General features: G+C 38.2%; 1 protein-coding gene across 1 annotated transcript in view; it reads right to left on the minus strand.

The window, feature by feature from the left end:
• Positions 1 to 22,100, minus strand: part of CPXM2 (carboxypeptidase X (M14 family), member 2) — a 75,539-nt gene that overhangs the window by 26,345 nt on the left and 27,094 nt on the right. Inside the window, exons 4-6 of the mRNA XM_014945198.1 lie at positions 11,777 to 11,861; positions 11,116 to 11,266; positions 2,559 to 2,647 (exon numbers count right to left, since the gene is read on the minus strand). Coding sequence (XP_014800684.1) covers positions 2,559 to 2,647; positions 11,116 to 11,266; positions 11,777 to 11,861 — 325 coding nt within the window. The remainder of the gene's footprint in view (positions 1 to 2,558; positions 2,648 to 11,115; positions 11,267 to 11,776; positions 11,862 to 22,100) is intronic.

Raw genomic sequence — 22,100 nt, forward strand, 5'->3', positions numbered from 1 at the left:
TATAATCCATTTAAACATGATTTTCCCACTGAATTCTGATTACACCTGTCTGTGCTGAAGTCAAAACCAAGCCCACCCTTCTTGTATTAAAATGTGAAATCTTATATGGGAAAATCATTAGTTAAGGCAGTGCTGATATGTCCCAAATAGCAAAATAGACATAATCTGGATGACTTTATAAACACAGCAGGATAAGTAGGATATGTTCCTTCAGTAAATAACAGATTCCTCAGAATTTGCTTACCAAGTTTCAGCAAAAACTAGAATTAATAATGGAAATGCCAACAGCCTGGCTGAAGACATTCCTCCCATCAAACTCCATTCTATTCACTATTTCTGCAGATGCTGCATGACATGGTCAAAATAGAATCAAATAGCCTTAGTGCTTACTAAAGGGCATAGGGAAGGTCATGGTTCAAGCTATAGTTCTGCTTAAAACAATGAAGCTACACAGATGTCAGCCAGGTAAGGATATCTGGAGTCTAAAGTGTGCCACAAACACTCTACTGTGACATTTCAGGTTAATATTAAAATTTACAAACAAGACTGAAAATTTGTGTGTTAATAATTAGAAGTTATTGCAAACAGGTTTAAATGACAATAATTTATCTGTCTATTTTTTTTTATTATTGCAAGACACTAAAGAAATACAGACTTTACTGTAACTTGAAACCCTAGGGACTATTAATTAGACAATCTTTTCATAAACAGGGGCACATAGATTATTGAAGAAATACTGTAGCATAACAAAACTCTTTGCTCACACTGTTAATTTAGAAACACTATTGGATGATAACATGACTGATAATTTAAAAAATGCAATAATTAGACATGTCCGATTCCCATGCCACCATTTAGCAAATCTAAGTGGAAACACAATTCACGTTGGGAAGAGCATCATTAAAATTCCTCTCATAAAAGGCTTCACTTCTATTTATAATCATGTTGCAAAGAGACTGAAAAGATGCTATTTTTGTACATTTGTTCATCTCATACATTAGTTTCATATATATTTGAGAAAGAATTTCTATTGCAAACCCAAACTCTTCAACTCAGCACTAAAAAATAGAGTCAGTTATGCTCTTTCAGGGTATTGTCTAGTTTCATATCTACTTTTTTTTCGCCATTGTCATGATCATCAGTTTGCTGGTATTATGGGTAACCAGCTATTTCCATGGAACTTTTGTTAATGTTCTGGGCATACATAAGTGGGTATGTCATCATTTGCTATTCCAGGTGAAACATATATGAGAAGCCAGAGGACAGTGTTTTATATTTTCTAGTGTTTGATTTAAATGAGTTAATCGCTAACTTTTTGAGACACACCACCTTAAATCTTCATGATCAACCTGCTTATAATGAATCAAAAATACTACCAATAGATATGGACCTCTAGACTTCTTACTAGAGCCTAACAAAGCTGACAATAGTGCACAGTATTTAATAAAAAAAGTTGACTCTGGAAATTCATAATTATTGTTCTATTTTACACTCAGGAAGGAAATTATTAAGTTCGAAGAACAGTTCGGGGGATTTAAGACTTATTGCTACCCAACCCACAATCTTCTGTCTACCAGCAGCAAAACCCTATTACAACCTAATATGCTCAAAATAAATTAAGTATTTTGACACACAGAAAACTGGAACTTGGGAGAGCACAGTCAAATACAGTTCACAACTGACCAGCTCTCAGCCAGAGCAGCAAATTTTCTGCTTCTATGAGAAGTGGAAGAACATTTTGTTTTAAAGCTGCACTTCTTTCCCCAAAGACATTTCTAACCTGACCAACCTGTCCTTCTGCAATGAGAATCTAAAATACACTTTATTTTATTGTTCTTGACAGTAATTATGCCAATTGAGTTTGTACTTGTCTAATCTTTGTGCTAAGAAATATAGGCCACGAAATCTCTACCGAAATAAATGTGTGACTCAGTACACAATTGCTCAATAAAAATGAATGGTGATTCATGCAGTATAAATACACTGAAAATTCAGCACACAGAAAATGATTCACACACTTCAAGTCCAAACATATTATCTTTATATTTGAAGAGAAAGCAGGCAGAAATATTTCTTTAGCACAACCCACACCTGTGTCTGTGGTGGTATGAAGTAAAATTAAAAACAAAAACAAAAATATCAACAGGGTTGCCCGTTCGAAGTTAAAGAAACAAGGTTAAAAAGGCCAGTAGATTTAAAATTATACTAACAGGATTTTTTTTTATTCTTTTATAATATCCTTTATTTTACTTTTCTTAATTTTATTCTGATTATCCAAAACCACTGAAATAAAGGAGAAATCTGATGGCTAAATCAGGGTCAAATCTGAAAGGAAAAACCACTGCAACATTTATCACTCTTCCATATATGGAAGCAAAATGATGGCATGGGGATTTTAATAGATTACCAGTTTTAATGATGCATTAAAACAGACAGGGAAAAATATTTTTAGTTTCTTGCACATAACATTTAATAATATTAAAGAGGTAGAATTCAGATTTCATAAGAGCTCAAAAGTCTGCACCCATCCACGAGGTCGCACACCAGCCTCTGCCTACCTGCCTCATTTCCTTGTAGTTGTGATGCTTAAAGTCAAGGTTATCTGTGGTTGTCATTTCATTTCTTCTGTGATAATAATTATTTGGGTCTGAGAAAAGAAATTAAAACAATTTCATACATTTACGAATCCCAAATGTAAAGATGCTTAGCCATAACACATGCAAGGAATGTGGAAATCTGAATTCCATTGTCCTGTATGTGTTTAAAACAAATTTTTAAAAACAAAACTCAAAGAAAAAAAAAAATGAAATATTTCTAGTACTGCACAAATGAGCTCATGTAGATGCAAACAGAAGCAGGGAGGCAGCAGGCATCAGCTACTCTGGGTGAACAGCTCAACTCCAGCAGAAAAGCAGAAGGGCATCCTAAGGCTACAGAAGAGGGCAAAAGACACTGGAAAACGATGAGTCATACGCAAGATAAAAGAGTGGAAAAAAATCACATCAGAGGAAAAAGCCCCAGTAAATGTTGTGTGTCTGCTTGATTAATTTATTATTTCAAGGAATGGGGAGTTATCTTTTAGTTTTCTTGAATATATTCAGAGTTTATGCACTGCCTACAAAATGCAGAAAAGAACTACTGTGCATATTAAACATTCCTAATTATATTCCTGTGGATTTTTTTTGGGACGTCTGAGATCTTTGTTACTTTAAAATTAGCATATTCATATCTATATTTATACTTTGCATGTTTTGAAGTATCCAAGGAGAACATGTGGATAGAACAAAATCCCTTTGTTTCCTTGATTTTCCAGGCCATTCACCTGCAAAAAAACCAAACAGGCCAAGACCGTTAGGGCTCAGCTTTATATTTCCTGATATATGTGCTCCTGGCCTAATCTATTATGATTTATTTTAGGCATAAACAAGTCTATTTGGAAAACATCCGACACATTCCTTAATTTGCCATCTCTGGGATGTCTGGAATTTTGAGTAATCGTTTGTCAAACCAGTGGCTGTCAGACTGTTATGAAAAATTGTTTCCCTTTGCACAAAATCATCTTCATTTGGTTTAAAATTATTAGGAAAAAGCCCAAGTATGCAAGCCTAAATATCATCCTGTCTTACTGTGACACAGTCAAAAGACACTGTTCTCTAGAAGAAAAATGATTTTTTTAAACAGTATCACCTAAGAGTTCTAATTTTGGGGGATAACAGAAGCATAATTATTAGTAGGAAGAATACATAGAAACTGTCCTGCAACAATAAACACTTGAAATTATGGAAAACTCAAACCAGTTAAAAATACTTTAGAATTTAGCAATGATAAGCTTCACATTTCTGGCATTAAAACTTTAAACTCTCAAATTTGTTCTTCCCAAAAAATTCTAAAAGAATTTGGGTCTTGTTCTTACGAGTAAGGAAAATTGGAACTATTTAAGTTATTTATGAAACGAAACATACAAGTTGCATTAAGCTTCACTCTAACATTACACGTGTTCTCTAACACTTATTTAATCTTCCTTTGCATTCTTGTCTCCCATTCCATTCCCAAATCTACAGCAGAAATACTAGAAGGTCAGTTGAACGCTACTCTACAAATATGACTGAAAAGTGTCAAAAAAACCCATCTTGCCTCAACAAAATCTGATTGTTCAATGCAATCTGTCCTTTCCAGTGAGAACTTATTCTATAACAAGACCATCTGGAAATGGATTTGAATTAGAACCTAATCGGGTGAAGAAGAAACAAGATTTCTTTGCTTATTAAAAAAAAAAAAGTTTTGAAGAATCTAGAGGGTTGTTTCACATAATTCACCTGCATTTTGAGGTGTTCTTTCCAACCTAACTGCAGGCTAAATCAATGCAAGCCCACTCACAGCAACGATGCTGAGGTAACTCTGCAGATGGCTCTGGAATGTCAAACCCTTAAAGGTCAATCCATGTTAATTTGTAGAAACTATTCATTAATATATTGATGACTGAGAAATAGAAATCATAAAACCCCCAAATCTTCTAGATAAACACGTTTAATGCGGCACAAAATATCTTCACCATTGTAAAAATATCTCTGTGTTGTAAAAGTATAAAAATAAACACCATAAAACTGCCAGGATGTTGAAGGCTTTCTCTATCACCACGAGCCAAAACATACAGCAACTGATTTTTTTTCCCCTAGTACTTTAATCCCATTCCTTTCAAAGTCTGGCACGTTTTCCATACATCAAACATTAATATCATGGGAATGACTGAATGTTGTAGAGTCGGTGGAAACTTAAAAAAGTCATACAGTGAGAATAATTGTATCTCTGGTCTGTCCTCAAAAACAGTGCACAATTTGACAGCTCCGTAGAGAATTAACACTTATATTTTGCCAGGCTCTACTGTAAGTTCTGTTTGGAGCACTGGATTTCTGCTGCAGCAGGATATGTGTTTAAAACAAATTTTTAAAAGGAAAACTCAAAGAAAAAAAAATTGAAATATTTCTAGTTACTGCACAAATGAGCTCATGTAGATGCAAACAGAAGCCCGGAGGCAGCAGGCATCAGCTACTCTGGGTGAACAACTCAACTCCAGCAGAAAAGCAGAAGGGCATCCTAAGGCTACAGAAGAGGGCAAAAGACACTGGAAAACGATGAGTCATACGCAAGATAAAAGAGTGGAAAAAAATCACATCAGAGGAAAAAGCCCCAGTAAATGTTGTGTGTCTGCTTGATTAATTTATTATTTCAAGGAATGGGGAGTTATCTTTTAGTTTTCTTGAATATATTCAGAGTTTATGCACTGCCTACAAAATGCAGAAAAGAACTACTGTGCATATTAAACATTCCTAATTATATTCCTGTGGATTTTTTTTGGGACGTCTGAGATTTTTAATAATTTAAAATTAGCATCTTCATATCGATATTTATACTTTGCATGTTTTGAAGTATCCAAGGAGAACATGTGGATAGAACAAAACCCCTTTGTTTCCTTGATTTTCCAGGCCATTCACCTGCAAAAAAACCAAACAGGCCAAGACCGTTAGGGCTCAGCTTTATATTTCCTGATATATGTGCTCCTGGCCTAATCTATTATGATTTATTTTAGGCATAAACAAGTCTATTTGGAAAACATCCGACACATTCCTTAATTTGCCATCTCTGGGATGTCTGGAATTTTGAGTAATCGTTTGTCAAACCAGTGGCTGTCAGACTGTTATGAAAAATTGTTTCCCTTTGCACAAAATCATCTTCATTTGGTTTAAAATTATTAGGAAAAAGCCCAAGTATGCAAGCCTAAATATCATCCTGTCTTACTGCGACACAGTCAAAAGACACTGTTCTCTAGAAGAAAAATGATTTTTTTAAACAGTATCACCTAAGAGTTCTAATTTTGGGGGATAACAGAAGCATAATTATTAGTAGGAAGAATACATAGAAACTGTCCTGCAACAATAAACACTTGAAATTATGGAAAACTCAAACCAGTTAAAAATACTTTAGAATTTAGCAATGATAAGCTTCACATTTCTGGCATTAAAACTTTAAACTCTCAAATTTGTTCTTCCCAAAAAATTCTAAAAGAATTTGGGTCTTGTTCTTACGAGTAAGGAAAATTGGAACTATTTAAGTTATTTATGAAACGAAACATACAAGTTGCATTAAGCTTCACTATAACATTACACGTGTTCTCTAACACTTATTTAATCTTCCTTTGCATTCTTGTCTCCCATTCCATTCCCTAATCTACAGCAGAAATACTAGAAGGTCAGTTGAACGCTACTCTACAAATATGACTGAAAAGTGTCAAAAAAACCCATCTTGCCTCAACAAAATCTGGTTGTTCAATGCAATCTGTCCTTTCCAGTGAGAACTTATTCTATAAGACCATCTGGAAATGGCTTTGAATTAGAACCTAATCAGGTGAAGAAACAAGATTTCTTTGCTTATTAAAAACAAGACCATCTGGAAATGGATTTGAATTAGAACCTAATCGGGTGAAGAAGAAACAAGATTTCTTTGCTTATTAAAAAAAAAAAAAAAGTTTTTTAGAATCTAGAGGGTTGTTTTACATAATTCACCTGCATTTTTAGGTGTTCTTTCCGACCTAACTGCAGGCTAAATCGATGCAAGCCCACTCACAGCAACGATGCTGAGGTTTTGAAGAATCTAGAGGGTTGTTTCACATAATTCACCTGCATTTTGAGGTGTTCTTTCCAACCTAACTGCAGGCTAAATCAATGCAAGCCCACTCACAGCAACGATGCTGAGGTAACTCTGCAGATGGCTTTGAATGTCAAACCTTTAAAGGTCAATCCATGTTAATTCATAGAAACTATTCATTAATATATTGATGACTGAGAAATAGAAATCATAAAACCCCCAAATCTTCTAGATAAACACGTTTAATGCGGCACAAAATATCTTCACCATTGTAAAAATATCTCTGTGTTGTAAAAGTATAAAAATAAACACCATAAAACTGCCAGGATGTTGAAGGCTTTCTCTATCACCACCAGCCAAAACATACAGCAACTGATTTTTTTTCCCCTAGTACTTTAATCCCATTCCTTTCAAAGTCTGGCACGTTTTCCATACATCAAACATTAATATCATGGGAATGACTGAATGTTGTAGAGTCGGTGGAAACTTAAAAAAGTCATACAGTGAGAATAATTGTATCTCTGGTCTGTCCTCAAAAACAGTGCACAATTTGACAGCTCCGTAGAGAATTAACACTTATATTTTGCCAGGCTCTACTGTAAGTTCTGTTTGGAGCACTGGATTTCTGCTGCAGCAGGAATACAGATTAGAAAATTAAAAGCTAAAATGTAGAAAGGCATACAAATCTTGTGCACAGCTGGTTAGGTCCACCGCGGCAAAAAAATATTTTCTTTCATAAAACAGAGAATAAGAGACCAAGAATCTCAAACCACATGGCAAAAAATATTTTTTGAGAATAAGAGACCAAGAATCTCAAACCACAGAAGAATTAGATTTGAAGTTCCCTCATTTATTCATGGCACTACCTCAGACAGTTGTTTTTTCTTCTAAGGAGAAAAGATCCTGCAAAAGTATGGCACTCCCATTTATATAGAGGAATACGTTGGAATCAACACTCAGAAAACAACATGATCAAAATACTCTCATTTAGGAAGTGACACTTGCATCCATTCCCAACATGATTTGTTCATACTCTTCATTTTCACAGAAGTCCTTACAGTGGGTTGTGTGGTATCATACCTCCAAATAGACAAGATAATGAAGTCAATCTAAGTGATTCAGATAAGTATTAAATAAAAAGAATAGTCTAGTCTAAATCCTTTAGGCTGCCTTAAAAATCTCAACATGCCATTTTGCAAATGACTGATTTTTTCATTTCCCTGTAGAAGTGAATTTGATTTGTCTTCACAAAATTAAACATGTCACAGGCAGCACATGTGTAATCTTGAAAAAATCTGCTGGCAGACATATCAGGTGATTGCAAATTTTTTTCCACATGATCTATTTCATGGCAGTCATGAGCATTAACATCACACATTAAATCAGCAGTGAAATAATACTCTGCAACTATATATGGATTTTTTTCTATGTATGTTGATGTATACTCAAACACCACGCAATTATTTCCAGTTAAGTATAATGAATGATAATAGTATATGAGAGAGAAACAAACTCAACCTGGCATAGCTGTTTCTCAAAGGTTTTCTACCATTTTTGATGTTTCTAAAGATTTTCCACTGTTTGATTCTAATAACAATATCTGAGGATTGATAATACTCTTCTGGGATACACTTGTAACTGTACAAATCAAATATAAACCAAAAACTTTCAATGACACCCACTGCATTGCTGGAGAATGCTACACATTTGTCTCGATGAGTATGGAGAAACATACTATATTGGCTTTTCCCAGGAGAGTTATTGAATTTCATGTCATTTTTATTCAGTCTTTGCTCAGGCAAACTTACAAAAAAAGCTTTTAATTGCCCAAGATTCAGTTTTAGTTTTGCAATGATAAAAGCAGAACACGAGGACAGAAAGTCACTCTAAATAAAAATTTACTCTCATGAGTAATTGTCTGAATTTAGTACTGCTCTATACACCTTCATTTATAGTGAAAGATACTTGTATAAATTCACAGATTTACACAAAATGAGCACACTCCTTGCCTTAACCAGGTGCCTGGCAAGAAGAGATAAGCAATGAAAATAGGACTTAACGATGCACCCACTGCAAGACACAGTACTCCACTGCGGAGCAGTTCATCTTTTATCTTGACGGCATAATCATGATACCAATGATAGTTTTCTATATAAGAATTATTAAAAATTAAATTTAATCACAAATTTATTCCATTACAATAATTGACTATTGCCTTGAATACTCTACAGTATAAAGAAATGCATGAAGAGCTCAGCTAATTTTCTGTCTCCTGTCTCTGGGTACTTTTGATCATATGCAGTTTCTTTTTGATTTTCCTTAGGTTTGAGAAAGAACAGGCAAGGAAAGTACATCCATCCCTCTGAGGCAATTGCAAAAGATTGTGCAGGTCAGTCTACATCTATGTAAATACTAACATTTTTGGAAACTGGAGAGGGAATTAAACACTGGTGATTTTGCCCTCTTTTTCCCCAGCGAGAAATGGCAGCGCTGATTCCCTGCTATAGGTAGGATTTTCTGACATCTTTCCTCCACAGCTAAATGCTTTTCCCTTGGTGAAAGAGCAAAGCACTTCTGTTGCCTGAAAGCTGGTACTGACACAGTTGGATAACGGAGCTTTTTTTGTAGAGCAACTGTAACAGTCTAGAAAAGGTTGTTTGTCAAAACTAGCCTACAATACACCAAAAATGTTATGTCATGAATAATATATAAGCATTTCACTGATTAAAATTACAATCATCTTATATAATACTGATTAGATAATCAGTAATTTCTCTGTTCCAATTATCTAAATAGCATTTTCTCATGGTTTGTCCAACTTTTATTTCATCTAGCATAAGCAGCAGTTTTTATTAACAGAGCCCTACCCACAAGAATGGGTCCTAGCTGACATTCTGTCAGTGCTAACAAACTTTCCTAGAATATTAATATCTTATTCAGGTTTCTTTTTTATCTGGTATTCCTTTCTTACCCTCCCTTGTGGGCCTACATGACGGAAAGCTGATATACAGTACAGACTGAATGCAAATCACTTAATTTATTCAGGGAGTAATAAAGACATAAAACCTAACATTACCAATTTAAAAGACAAGGGAAGAAATTCAGAGTCAGGAAAAATTACTTACTTTCCTTTCACCCCACTTTTCTTCCTTGGGGTATTTCCCTACAACCCATCTCCTTGTGCATTATCATTGCCTCAGGAGGACACAGTGTGTGGGAGCTCTAAAATACAACCAAACTGCTCCTCCTGACAACTTAATTTCTGGTATGTTCATGCTCAGGGTGCAAATATAATGAAAACCACATCAGGCACTGAAAGAAACTGAGCATCACCCAATTTCTTTCGTGGGTCTTTGGAAAAGATAGAGTTGTATGAGCTGACAGAGTTCCACCACCTGATTTTGATGAATTTAGGAGACTTGCTCAGTTTTATGGAGGAAACCTCTGTCAGGAAAGAGCAGTCAACGTCTGGTGACACAGTCAATGCAGTGTACCAGAGCAGCACCATCAAAGAGGCTGGACCCATGGCCAAACCAGTTGGTTATCTAAATTGGAACAAGTAAAATGACACTAATAAAGGATGAAGAAATCCATTTACAGGGAACTGCAAAAAGTATGTCCTACAGGACGTGCACGGAAAGGCCTCTGCAACCTGGGGAAGAGCTTTGTTTTAAGCGCCTTGCGTGCAATGAATAAAATGAGCTAGAAGAAAGAAATGTCAGTTCTTTCTGAGCTAAAAAGACGGGTCAGCAGCTTATCAAAACCTATTAGTTCTTTCAATCCAATTACATTTTTCATAAACATACCGCATTCCCATTGTGTTTCTCAATGAATGATTCTGGTATTTTCTTTCAGGAATAAACTGAATCAGCCACTGCAGGCAATTAACTCGATAAATGATTACCAGGAGGAAGCACTGATGCTGTTTCCATGCTAATCCAAGATCTGCAACAAGCTGTACCCGCACTCAGAGGTGGAACTGCAGATACATCCTCATCTTGGGAGCACCTTCACCCACTGATACAGCCCCAGGAAGCCGAAGGGTGACAAATGCTAACACTGCAAAGCAGAATTTGGCTCTGTATGGGTGTATACCCAAAAAGAATTCAGTTTGAATTAACTGCCACACTTAATAAAAATCAGCTTTCCAAATATTGACATTTTTGGTCTTTCCTTTTTAGGCAGCTTTATGAAAAAGAAAAGGATCATGAGAATTTCCCCCAAAAATGCTCTCCAAAATGGTTTGAGTGTCACCTCTGTTATTCCCTGGAGACCTCTGTGTGTGCCCTGCATGCCAGGAAAGTCACAGCACTGAAGAAAGCTATGCTTTTCCTTCAGCCTTAGTCGATCCCCTGCAAACCCACACAGGAATTTGGGATAAATGATAGCTCTCCAACCCAAAGGAAATCAAATTTATGAGTCTTGGCACAGGCACAGGCAGCCACATCATCATCAACTGAGAAAGACTCTTACCTGGCAAAGGACACCCTAAGATTTCCAGTCTCATACAGATGCTACCTTCTTCAAACCAGGACCGAGGGTTTATGCGGATATAACGTGCAACCAGGGGCACCGGCAACATATTGAGAACTGGGATCTCTTTCTCACTGTTTCCTTCAAAAATCTACATAGGCCAAACATATGGAAATGGCAAGATCAGTTCTTCAAAAAGTCTTTTAGCACCGGTAACAGAAACAAATAAAGTCCCCTGGTACGGCCTCAGGTTGATGGTGGCTCAGGCTAGAGCTGCTCTTCGAAGACCACAATTCCCCCTCAGACCTTTACACCCCCTCTCTGACAAGAGGTACCCCACAGCATGAGATGACCCCAGGGACCAGCAGATGGATGTTAACCCTTTCATGGGCTGTACAACAAGAAACACGTCTCATCACAGGCAAGACCACTGCCAAGGTGGCATTCACATCCATAGGCAGACACATGCAGGTTTGCCATATAGAATATTCTGGGGCCCTGTCTATATTATGCAATTTGTTCTTAAAATTCATGGGGCCACTGTAAGACATTGCCTTATAGTCCTACACTGACCAACCTGGGACATGAAAACTCCATGTGAACAGCCCCTGCTTTCCCACCTCTGCTCTTCTTCATAAAACATCTGTTTCTTGATACTCACCACATCTCCAGATTCATTTCTGACAGCAGTCCATGCATGACTGTCATTGCTCACCAATACTCTGTAAGAGGTCACCCAGTTACTCCTTGAAAAAGACAAAGAGTGTCTAAGTTATTTTTCCATAACTTAGAATGACAGCAAATTTTGCTTAACGTAATAAAGCTTGCAATGGAAATCCCAGTTGGCAAAGTCACAAAGCTTGGCTCAAATAGTGACATGCAAATCTAGATTAAATAGATAATTAAAAAAGCCTAACACATAGAAGCAAAAAACCAAGATAATACTCTGGGATTCCAGGAGATGAGGGATTACTGCTCTCTCTTGTATTTCTCTTTCCTTTTATATGCAGATTTCAGGATAAATCTAGATGCATCCAGTGTTCAAAACCCTTACCTTTTCAGCTACAGAACATTTATTATTCTTCCTGTTACTATCAGAGAGCAAGGGAAAAAAATTAATAAATCCCCTAGGATGAGATGTCTATGAATTTCAACCAGCAAAATTTCCATTTCTTCCAATACAAGAATGACTGAAGCCTGCAGTCATTCTCATATTTATCAGCAATGGATAGCAATGAAGAGGCAATTCTATCTCTGTAGAGTCCAATTGATCACTGCTACTGGTGCACTGCTACAACATCTAGATCAATCTTCAGCAGGCTGATCTTTCTGGTGGCCTGTTATTTGACAAACTGCAAAATCCCCTTTAATCTAAAAAAAGCAAAATCTTCATTCATACTTAAGTTATGCCTTGTCTGTATTCAGCTAAAAAAGCATATGAGGAAAAATAAAATGTTCCTTCCTACATTCTGAGTGGAGTTAAATCTCTGTAGCTTTTACACTGTCTGGGCATCCCCTACGGTAACGTGTACACAGGACAAGGTAACGTCTCACCTTTCCTCTCATATTGGTTGCTCTGAAACGGCAACACTAATTTATTTTTTTCTTCCCCTAACACCTTCCTGGTTTCAATAGGCAGTGACTTGAAGGAGAGTTGTGGCTTGGAGGTATCTTTGTACCGCAAAGTCAGTCCAGGATGATTAAGTTCTGTTTTCATGTATATAAACTGATCACTCTTAACCAGCTCTCCTCTGGAGCAGCAATTCTTGTTCAAGGTTCTTAGCTGAGCTACACGGTCACATTGCTGGGAGTGAAACCAGGGTAAGGAAAGCCCTTGGGACTAGAAAGAAGAATAGGGGCAGTTATGGGAGAAGCAGCAGCAGAGCATAGAGATCAGAGACATGGGAGCACCTGGAAGGACAGACAGGCCTGAAGAAAAGCTTTCCCCATACAAATGCAACTTTATTTGCTTTTCTTTCTTTTAAAATTAACAAATAACACAAACAAACTACCTACAAAAACACACATTGACTTCACTGTCCTTATGTTTAAAGGGACCAACCAGCCAAGAAAGTCCAAAGAAGGGACAGGGACAGAACAAGAGCAAATCCATCAGCCAAAGATCAGCCCAAGTTCATCCAGCTTCCTCTTGTACAAAATAGTGACCTTCAAACAATGCCTATGTCAATGCGTGGCTGTAGAAAATTTATAACTTTAGATTTTCATCTGCTATTTAATTTTCTGAGTAACAGTGATCCCTATTGCACAAAAGATTCAAACTTACAATGATGCCTAAACCCAAAGATTAAATAGGTGATTATTACAATTTAGAAAGGCAGTTCTGTATATAATACACCAGCAACCCAAAAGTCAAAGATGAGATAGGATGTGGCTTTGAAGAAAAGTGACTGGACAAACCCAGCTAGACAGTCACTAGACAGTGACTCCAGTGTGATATAGAAGTTTCTATTAACTCTTGTAAAGAACTTTACTTTCTTCCCTCAAGTTCTCCGTGATCATAAGCCGAAGGTAAGCAGATTTACATCTAGCAAAGATGGAAATTAGGAATTTTGGCTGACATCAAAACTCCAAGAAGAGAAAAAAAAAACCAAACTTTTTTTCCAATTGAAAAAGAAACGAAACTTGAGAGCAAAGCTCAAGGGTTCAAAGGAGGGTGGGAGCAGTAGTGCATGTATTGAGTGCGCATCAAATGGTGGTGTTGGGTGTTCGGGCTTTTTTTTTTTTCTTTTGTCATTGTTGGGTTGTTTTTTTTTGTTGGCTTGCTGTTGTTTTAAATATTCTTTTTAAAAATCAGCTTAAATTGCCAAACGAGGCAATGTCACAAACCAAATAATATTATTATTTCTGAAGTATTACAGAACTTCTTTCACTTCAACTGCACAAATAAGATTAGAAGGGCAAACACAATACATCCATATTCATTACTCTACGTCTGGAAAAGAAATTAAAACAGAATAATACCACTGTCTTATAAAAACAAGACAACAGTGAACATTCCTTATAATTGAGAACTTTGTAAGAAAATCATGATGCACATAGAAAGTTTTTAAAAGAACTGGCTTATTTTAAAAGCATAAGAAAACATTGCTGTTACACTAATATTTCCAAGCTAGGACTTTTATTTACCATATTTTAATTTTCTCACTCCCTACAGTTACAAAGGTTCAAACTTCTCCCAAAGGAAAATGTATATTAATCAGTCTACACATATTCCATCTTGAGTGACAAGAAGTAACATGTTTTTCAGAGGTAGTCAGCCAATTAAAATACAAATGGGACTACATCCAGTCTTGTACATTTGCAGTATAGAAGGAGTACAGCGGGTCATGGGAGGAGATAAATCAGTGTAATGTATTAGGTCACACACCACACCCGATTAACTGTGCTTGTCTGTAAGGAACAAACATCCACTTTGCATTTTGTTGAGATGCAGAATAAAACATCACAGGTGACCAGATCCTTCTCCCACTGGCACTAAATGCAAAACTGCCTTTGAGGGCTTAAATTCTTCCCCCTTTTTTCCAGTATCATAAGAAAACCAGCTTCTGCCAATATTAAGGCAGCTGCTGTAAATTCAGATTCCCCTCAGAAATGGCATCTTCTGCTTTAAAATCACATCCCCTGTGGTGGGGAAGGGGATACTCTGAAAACAGGCGTGTATGCAAAGCATCTGGGAAACTAACAAAAGTTAAAGCATGGAGCAGGTGGTTATCTCTAAATACCAAGAATTTCTAGATACAGACCAGCAGAAGAGCATTCACATGCTAAATCATCTCAAATGCTGCATATTTTCGACACATGTGTGGCACAGGAGGTCTGATGTTTCCAGGAAGCAGATGGAAGTGTCTCCCATGCTGGAGTCAACAGCCAGTCTGTTTACAGCCAGCACAGCCCTTCCCAGAATCAGAGGGTTTCATACGTATGAGGTGCTCAGTTTCTTCACACGGACACAGAAATCTAAAGCTTTCAGGGAAATCCATCACTGGAAGACAATGGCTACGGCAAAGTCTCGTGCTAGAAGAAGGATTGGGGGGGTGTCATCTGCTTTGTGTTGTTACCTGATGGCAGGAGGACCCGCCCCATTGGGTTGGGGATTTGGAGGCATTAATTTCTGCAGCACGTCACATTGAATCTTTTCGGGGCCCATCAGCACTGAACAATAAAGAGATCTAAGGAAAGCTGAAAGCAAGCTATAAAGCCATCAGTTCTTAGGATGTCCCTACCCGTGTTTCAAAAAAGCTCTTCTGAATTCACTCCGTAAAACCTCCCTGGACCTACTATCCTATTCCGCCGACAAAAATACAGATATTTGTTGGTTTTAGAGAGCCATGGAGGCCTAATTCAGGGAAAATCCTATGCCAGCATTCAGAAAAGAGTGCGTTAATTGCCGAGCTCGTTTTTGGCAGGCAGCTAGGCAATACAGAAGTTATTGCGTGACAGTACCTTCAAAAGTATTCGAGGTTGCCTCCAGTTCATCATGCTCTAGCACAAAGTGCTACTTACACGCCTCATGAATTTCATCAATGCTAGAAAAGGATCACGAGATACACATTTTAGAGGGATCATTTGGATTCAGGTGCTTCCTCCTAATAATTATTTTCAAAAATTGATGCCAGCCTTAACTCTCCATGAGGATCCTATCTGAAAAAGTTCTGTATCTATTGGCAAGATTAATCAAGTTGTTTCACAGAAAGTAAATGCAAAAATCAAATACAGTTCAAATTTACTTAACATGTTTTTTATTATTATTTAGTTGTTTTTTTATCTGTAATGCATTAACTTTAGACAAAGCTTCTTTGAATGTGTTGCATTTCAAATGCAGTTTCTTCTGACGTGGAAATGTCCAGCTTGTCCATTTCCATGCCAAAAAAAGACAAACTGAGGGATTAAGTGAATTTCCTGGGGACAGAGAGGAAACCTGAATCAAAATGGAGAATTAAAAGCAGGTCTGCAGCCGTGGCAGGTTCCCATCCAGAGGATCAGCTTTCCCTTACCTACCCACATCATCAGGGTATACTGAACATAGGGAAGGACACCATGGCAGTGCCAGAACAACAAAACATCTTTCTGCTTTGCCTTATCCAATGTCGTTTCCTTACTTTTCTGTATGAGTATTAGGCACACAGTTGAATCCCAGCTCAGCACAACACACAGAGTGCTAAATGAGAAGCGGTGGAGGGATGCCAGGCGTTTGGCTGCCCAGCCTCCAGCGGGTGAGGACATCAGCTGAGACTTCTGACTGTTTGGATACGGTTTTATTTGGTTTGAACAGCATCTGCTGCATGTAATGTTTCAAGGCCAAGCTTCTCAATTACAGAAAGCTGAATAAGCAAAGAGTGCATTTAAATCCAACACCCTTATCCTGCTTTCCAAGGATGCTTCTTTCCACATCACCAAAACCCAGCACGATTTGAGATAGATGAGGAAGGTTGGCAGGTACCAGCCAGAAGAAACAAGATGGCAGAGATGCTGGAAATGAAACTAGCAAACTTTGGGAGAGTTCAGGTTGTTACCACCTACAACGGACCTGGTTGCAGCTGAGAACATTACTCTTCTGCTGTCAGGATAATCTGATTTATCTCCATTACAAACCCTCCAAATTAATAGAAAATAGAACCAGACAGGCACACAAATGTCTATCTCCAAATAATATATAATTTGACAAGCAAAAATACTTGAAAGAGCAGTATCTCTTTACCAAAAAAAATGTGAGACAAACTTTAGATTAATCTGTAATCATGTAACAGAATGAGCATGCTGGCAATTAAATGGCTTTCTGCTTGAAAAAGTAATTTGTAGTCTCATGCAATTAACTATAAACCCATTAATATCAATATTCTAAAATAATATTTATGCTGATAAATTTTAAATCATCCACTGCCCAGCAGTTTCAAAAACAAGCCAAGTCAAAAAATGCTCAGGCTAACCACAGGTACCCCAGCAAGCTTACAAACTAATTAAAATAAATATGATTTAAGAGATGGAGCTCGGCTAGCAAGCAAGGGTATTTTTTTTAATAATTGAAATCTTTGAATGTTTAATTTTTAAAATTGCTTCTAGCTGACTTAAATGAATATACTGCTGTGAAATCTGCCTCTTCAGAGGCCCTGCAAAGAAAAGCTCAGGGCCAGCATTTCACTTGCTCAGAATGAATTAAAAGCAGATTTTTCAAAGCTCTCTTCTCAGCAAGGAGGAGCTGGGGTTGCAAATGTGTTTCCCACCCAACAGCTGCCACTTACAGCCACGTTTTTACAAGATTTTAATTTCTGACCCCTCTAGAAAATCCTGTGCCAGCTGTGTGTGTTTCCTTTTGCTGTTGGACATTGAGACAGTAAGACCTGAAGGTGCCAGGGCTCCTGTGTGGGGCCAAAGACATCCTCTGCCCCATAGATTTCATGGTCTTTAATACCTGTCATTTGGGACCACTTTTTGCAAAGAGATCTGCACGCGTTTGAGATTTTTCCTTTGCCCTTCAGTGTCTTCTGTAGCTGCTAAATACAACCAAGCTGTGATTCCTTTTCTTCTAAACCTTCTATTGTGACATTTTAAATGTCCTCTTTCTTGTTTGTGCCTATCACACCTTTTTACATCGGTCACATATTTGAGGAGAAAAAATTGAACTATGTAGGCACTGCCTCACTGTGCCTTTTTGCCTCCTTCCTGTGAATATTAAAGTAATGGAAAATTAGAATCTCTGGCAGTAACCAGCAAATCCTGCCATTTGTGTGCACAGCTCTGAGCATATTTAAAGTACTGCTGAAGGTCTCACACCTACCAAGTGCACACAAGGATGTGGCCAAGCTCCGCGTGGTGCGTGCAGAAGGGATGCTGCCTTGGAAAGGCTGCTCAGGGCAGGGATGGTTGGAAAAGAGCAGCTGCCCCATGTCCTCTGGGCAACCCCTCACTCCCTCATCTTCATTGCAACACATCATAATACATGCTCAGGGCAGGGATGGGAGGAAAAGAGCAGCTGCCCCATGTCCTCTAGACAACCCCTCACACACTCATCTTCATTGCAACACATCATAATACATGAAAAATATACAAATCAAGGCTGTGATTAATAAGTGTGAGTAATCTGTTGCAACAGATGCCTGTATTCATTTCATGTATCCTTTTCCTAAAGGCTGCCACTCATTTGGTTTCAAACTGCACGTTGCAGCCCCTTCCATGGAGGTTAAAATGCTTTCCTTCCTCTTCTGAGCATCCCTGGCGAGCCTCACTGTGCAAAGCGGGTTCTCCCCACACAACACCACCCTTTCCCAGGGCAAAGCAGTGGCTGACCAGGCAGGAGTTGTTGGCCATCCCTCATGGGGATGGCAGTGACCCACTCCCTCCCAGCACTGCACGGTGAGTCACCGTGCCTTTGGCAGGAGAGTCAGAACTGGAGCCAGAGCATCATGGCAAATCACAACAGAACATCATTTTTTACATTTTTGTCAAGCTTGTGAAAGTATAAACACTTTCAGGGTGTGCTCTGGGTCAGAATCCCACCTACGTGGGATCATCTGAGCTGGTCACCAACACAGCTCCCCAACGCCGGGAGCGGATGGTGAGTGTTCATCGGCAGCGATGAACGTGGTACCAACATCCTGCACAGGGCACAAGAAATGAGGTGGAAAATTAACATGGCACAGGAACTGAAGTTAAGAAACTAGATGGACAGCACTCAAGGCTGAAGCTGCCAAAGGCTGACTCTCAGTGCTGCAACAACTGAAAGCCTATGAGATGGCTCCACCAAGCCAGAGTTAATGGAAAATATAGCTTATTAAGAAAACCAATCATAAACACTAACATAATATGTAAGGAGTGACATTAATGTATTAAGGGAGCTTTACCTGCACTAAATTCAGGTTGTTTTGTAACTCCCATCAGTATACTTGATATGACTTGGAACAATTCACTCTGCAAGAGTCTGACCTTGGGGAAGCTGTAATAATCTCTGCAGTCTTGTCACCTAGTCAGGGCAAATAACTGTTTGCACTGATGTGATGCACCATAACAATTCATGTCAGTACAGAGCAGCTGCTTATTTTATTACGTGATTTGGATAAGACATCAAGATATTTCCATTGAAATTGCTGAAGCTTCATCAAGGCGTGTTTTCACAGCCCTTGCATGGGGACAGGAGGTACTGCTTTGAAAGTCAATGCCAAGTGCGTTGTCCCTCTGAGGTGGACAGGGTTTAGAGCTTATTCTACTTTGTTTTCAAAAGCAGCATTGTACTATTGTTGTATTTTGCCCCTTCTTTGTGTGTACAGTCTAAAATTTTGTTTTCTTAGGTATCTGTAGAAACAACTCCCACACCTATGAGTAACCACTATCATGTCCCAAACACTAACACAGTTACACTGAATAGACTATCACTGCTCTTCATACTCTTGCTATTGGAATGCTGAAACTGCTTTCATGAAGAGATAATCACATCAGCAATCTTAATAGTAAGACCATATTCTTAATACCATGAATGGCTGATAAACTGGAGAGGAAGTAAGGATTTTTACCCTCTTGCAAGCAAGGGACTTGACCATCTTGCAATCCTCACACACACACTCTCCATAAAAGAGAGGAATTGCCAGTTAGTATAAGTTAAATTTGGGGCAATAAATTAAAATTTGGGGCAACACCTTCATTTTGTGACTCAAGAAAGAGCAGAATGCTCTACTGCCAAAATTAGAAGCAAGTAAAATGAACTGACCTATATTTTTTCTCACCCCTGTCTCTGGAAGGTACCCAACTTGCTACAGACCTACAATTCCCTAAGGAGAGTTTGTCAAAAGAGATGCTGGGGGATCATGAAGGGTTACACTACACATAGAGAAGGGTGAGGGTGTACAGTAAAAAATTACAAAATTGTTCCCCTATTTAAATACTAATATATTATCTTTACCAAAAGCATGATCAGGCACACAAATCAAATCTGCTGGATATTTATTACTTGCTGTCTCTACGGAGTAGCACAAGGAAGTCAAACAAGTGACACAGTAGGGAGTGTGTCATGGTGTCTACACAGGCTTCTAGTTAACACATGGCTTCAACAGTGATGAACAAAACCAACCAGTTTAAAAGTGGGTCGGTTTAGCAGCAAGCAATACGTGCAAGTCATTGTAATTATTCCTTCCAGCCACCAACACCATTGATTTATTGTCTCCTCCAACCAGCTAACCTTTTAAGCCCTGTTGCAGGTGTGAGCACACAGATTAATTAACCTCTACCCAAATCAACCCAGAATTTGAAAATTACCACCCGTCCATTTTGTTTTCCCCTTAAAGACCTTGCATAAAAGTAAAGTATCTTCAATATTTTCATGAGGCTGAAAAGTGTTAAGAGAGACTTGGAAATAAGTCTGTTTTGATTATTTTGTAAAAATTTCAGAATTTGAGCATTCTGCACAGATTATTTCATCCTGCTTTTCTTATTGTTGTTATTATTTCATGACTATGCAGTGATAGTGCATAATTTACCATGGTCGAAAGATTAATTTTGATAAAACGCATCAAGCCAAATACATCTTACTCACTGAAACATTGCATCCTCTTCTAAAAATCAAAACATCCTCTGCTTTGAAACAGCCTGAAGCTTTACATCACAGTCAGTACACACTGAGTCTATTCAGACGCGTGGGTTTTCTCTTGATACAAAGGGTGGTGCTGAGTTATCAAAAGATTGTTTGGGCTGTGGGAAACATGTTTCCTAGGTTTTTTAGGTTCTTGCCAAACTGCTAAGAGTGATTAATATTTTCTTTCCCCCTGTCAAGCAGTGTATATTTTAAACTATCACGTCTTTGCTTCAAGTATATGGCACAAGCCCGCAATGATCCTTCCAGTGTCCTTTGAACAGTTCTTTAAAGATATGTCGTTCATGAAACTGAAGGATGTATTGGCAGCAATATAAACAATTATAGACTGTATTTCTCCCCCAATTATTAAGCCATAATCCCTCTCGGAGCCCAGCTATGGTATCATCCACCTCTCAGAGAAGCATGTCACATGCCTTTCTAAAAGGTCACATCACTCACACAACTTTCTGTAGCCTGAGAAGGCAAATAAAACAGCTCTGCAAAGAGATATCACTAATATCTACCAACTACAAGATATTCATAGAAAAATGGCGTGGGAACTGCCCAGAGATGCTGATCTCCAGATGTTCTCAGTTCGTCCAAAGGAACTGATGCTCTGCCCACTCTCAAGGTGTTAGCTCTTATTCATATCAACCCACACTTGTGGCACTTCTGTATTTTGGCTGTTTTCAGTGGAAAAAATAAAAAAAGACCAACACCAGAGTCCTGGTTCTTGCAGCTGGGCCCCACTTTACCTGGGAAATTTCAACATCTGCAGATTTTCTGGATAATCCAAGCAGAAATCTGCTATTTCACAAGGGTGAAAAAGCACTTTGCCAGAAAGAACGCCCAAGCTGCCTGAACAGGAACAACCCTTGAGTCCATGTGCTTGCTTTGACAGATAAAAGAAAGGAGTCCTCAAATTCAGGAATTTTTGTTCAAAGCCTGTTTTCACTTGTTATGGGAAGGAAAAAAGAGCAGAAAGATTTGATTCCATGTGACTCTCAGGGAATTCACAGCCAGGCAATCTGGGCACAAAATTGGACTCAGAAGTGTTTTTCCTTAACAGGGAAATGATTAAACAATTGAAGTATTTATGACCAAGCACAGTTTCCTTGTGTCTCTAGTCAGGTCATCTGTGCTTTCAGGAGCTGTTTCTGCACTTCTCTTCCTTCTCAAGGCTCTCGCATCTCAAGCAGAAGAGCCCTGGCCAGGTAAGAAGAGTCACAGCCCACAGGAGACAGACAAGAAACAGCAACTTTCCAGGTGAGATTGGGAGAGGAATAACTGAGGTGAAGCAGTTCCTGACTGCAGTGACAATCCCATGCATTTTTGTGTTCCTTGCATTGTGTGAAGTATAACCCTCAATTCATCCACTACCTATAAGGTTCCAAAAATACAATAA

Source organism: Calidris pugnax, unplaced genomic scaffold (genome assembly GCF_001431845.1).
Source record: "Calidris pugnax isolate Ruff unplaced genomic scaffold, ASM143184v1 scaffold89, whole genome shotgun sequence".
Classification (NCBI taxonomy): domain Eukaryota; kingdom Metazoa; phylum Chordata; class Aves; order Charadriiformes; family Scolopacidae; genus Calidris; species Calidris pugnax.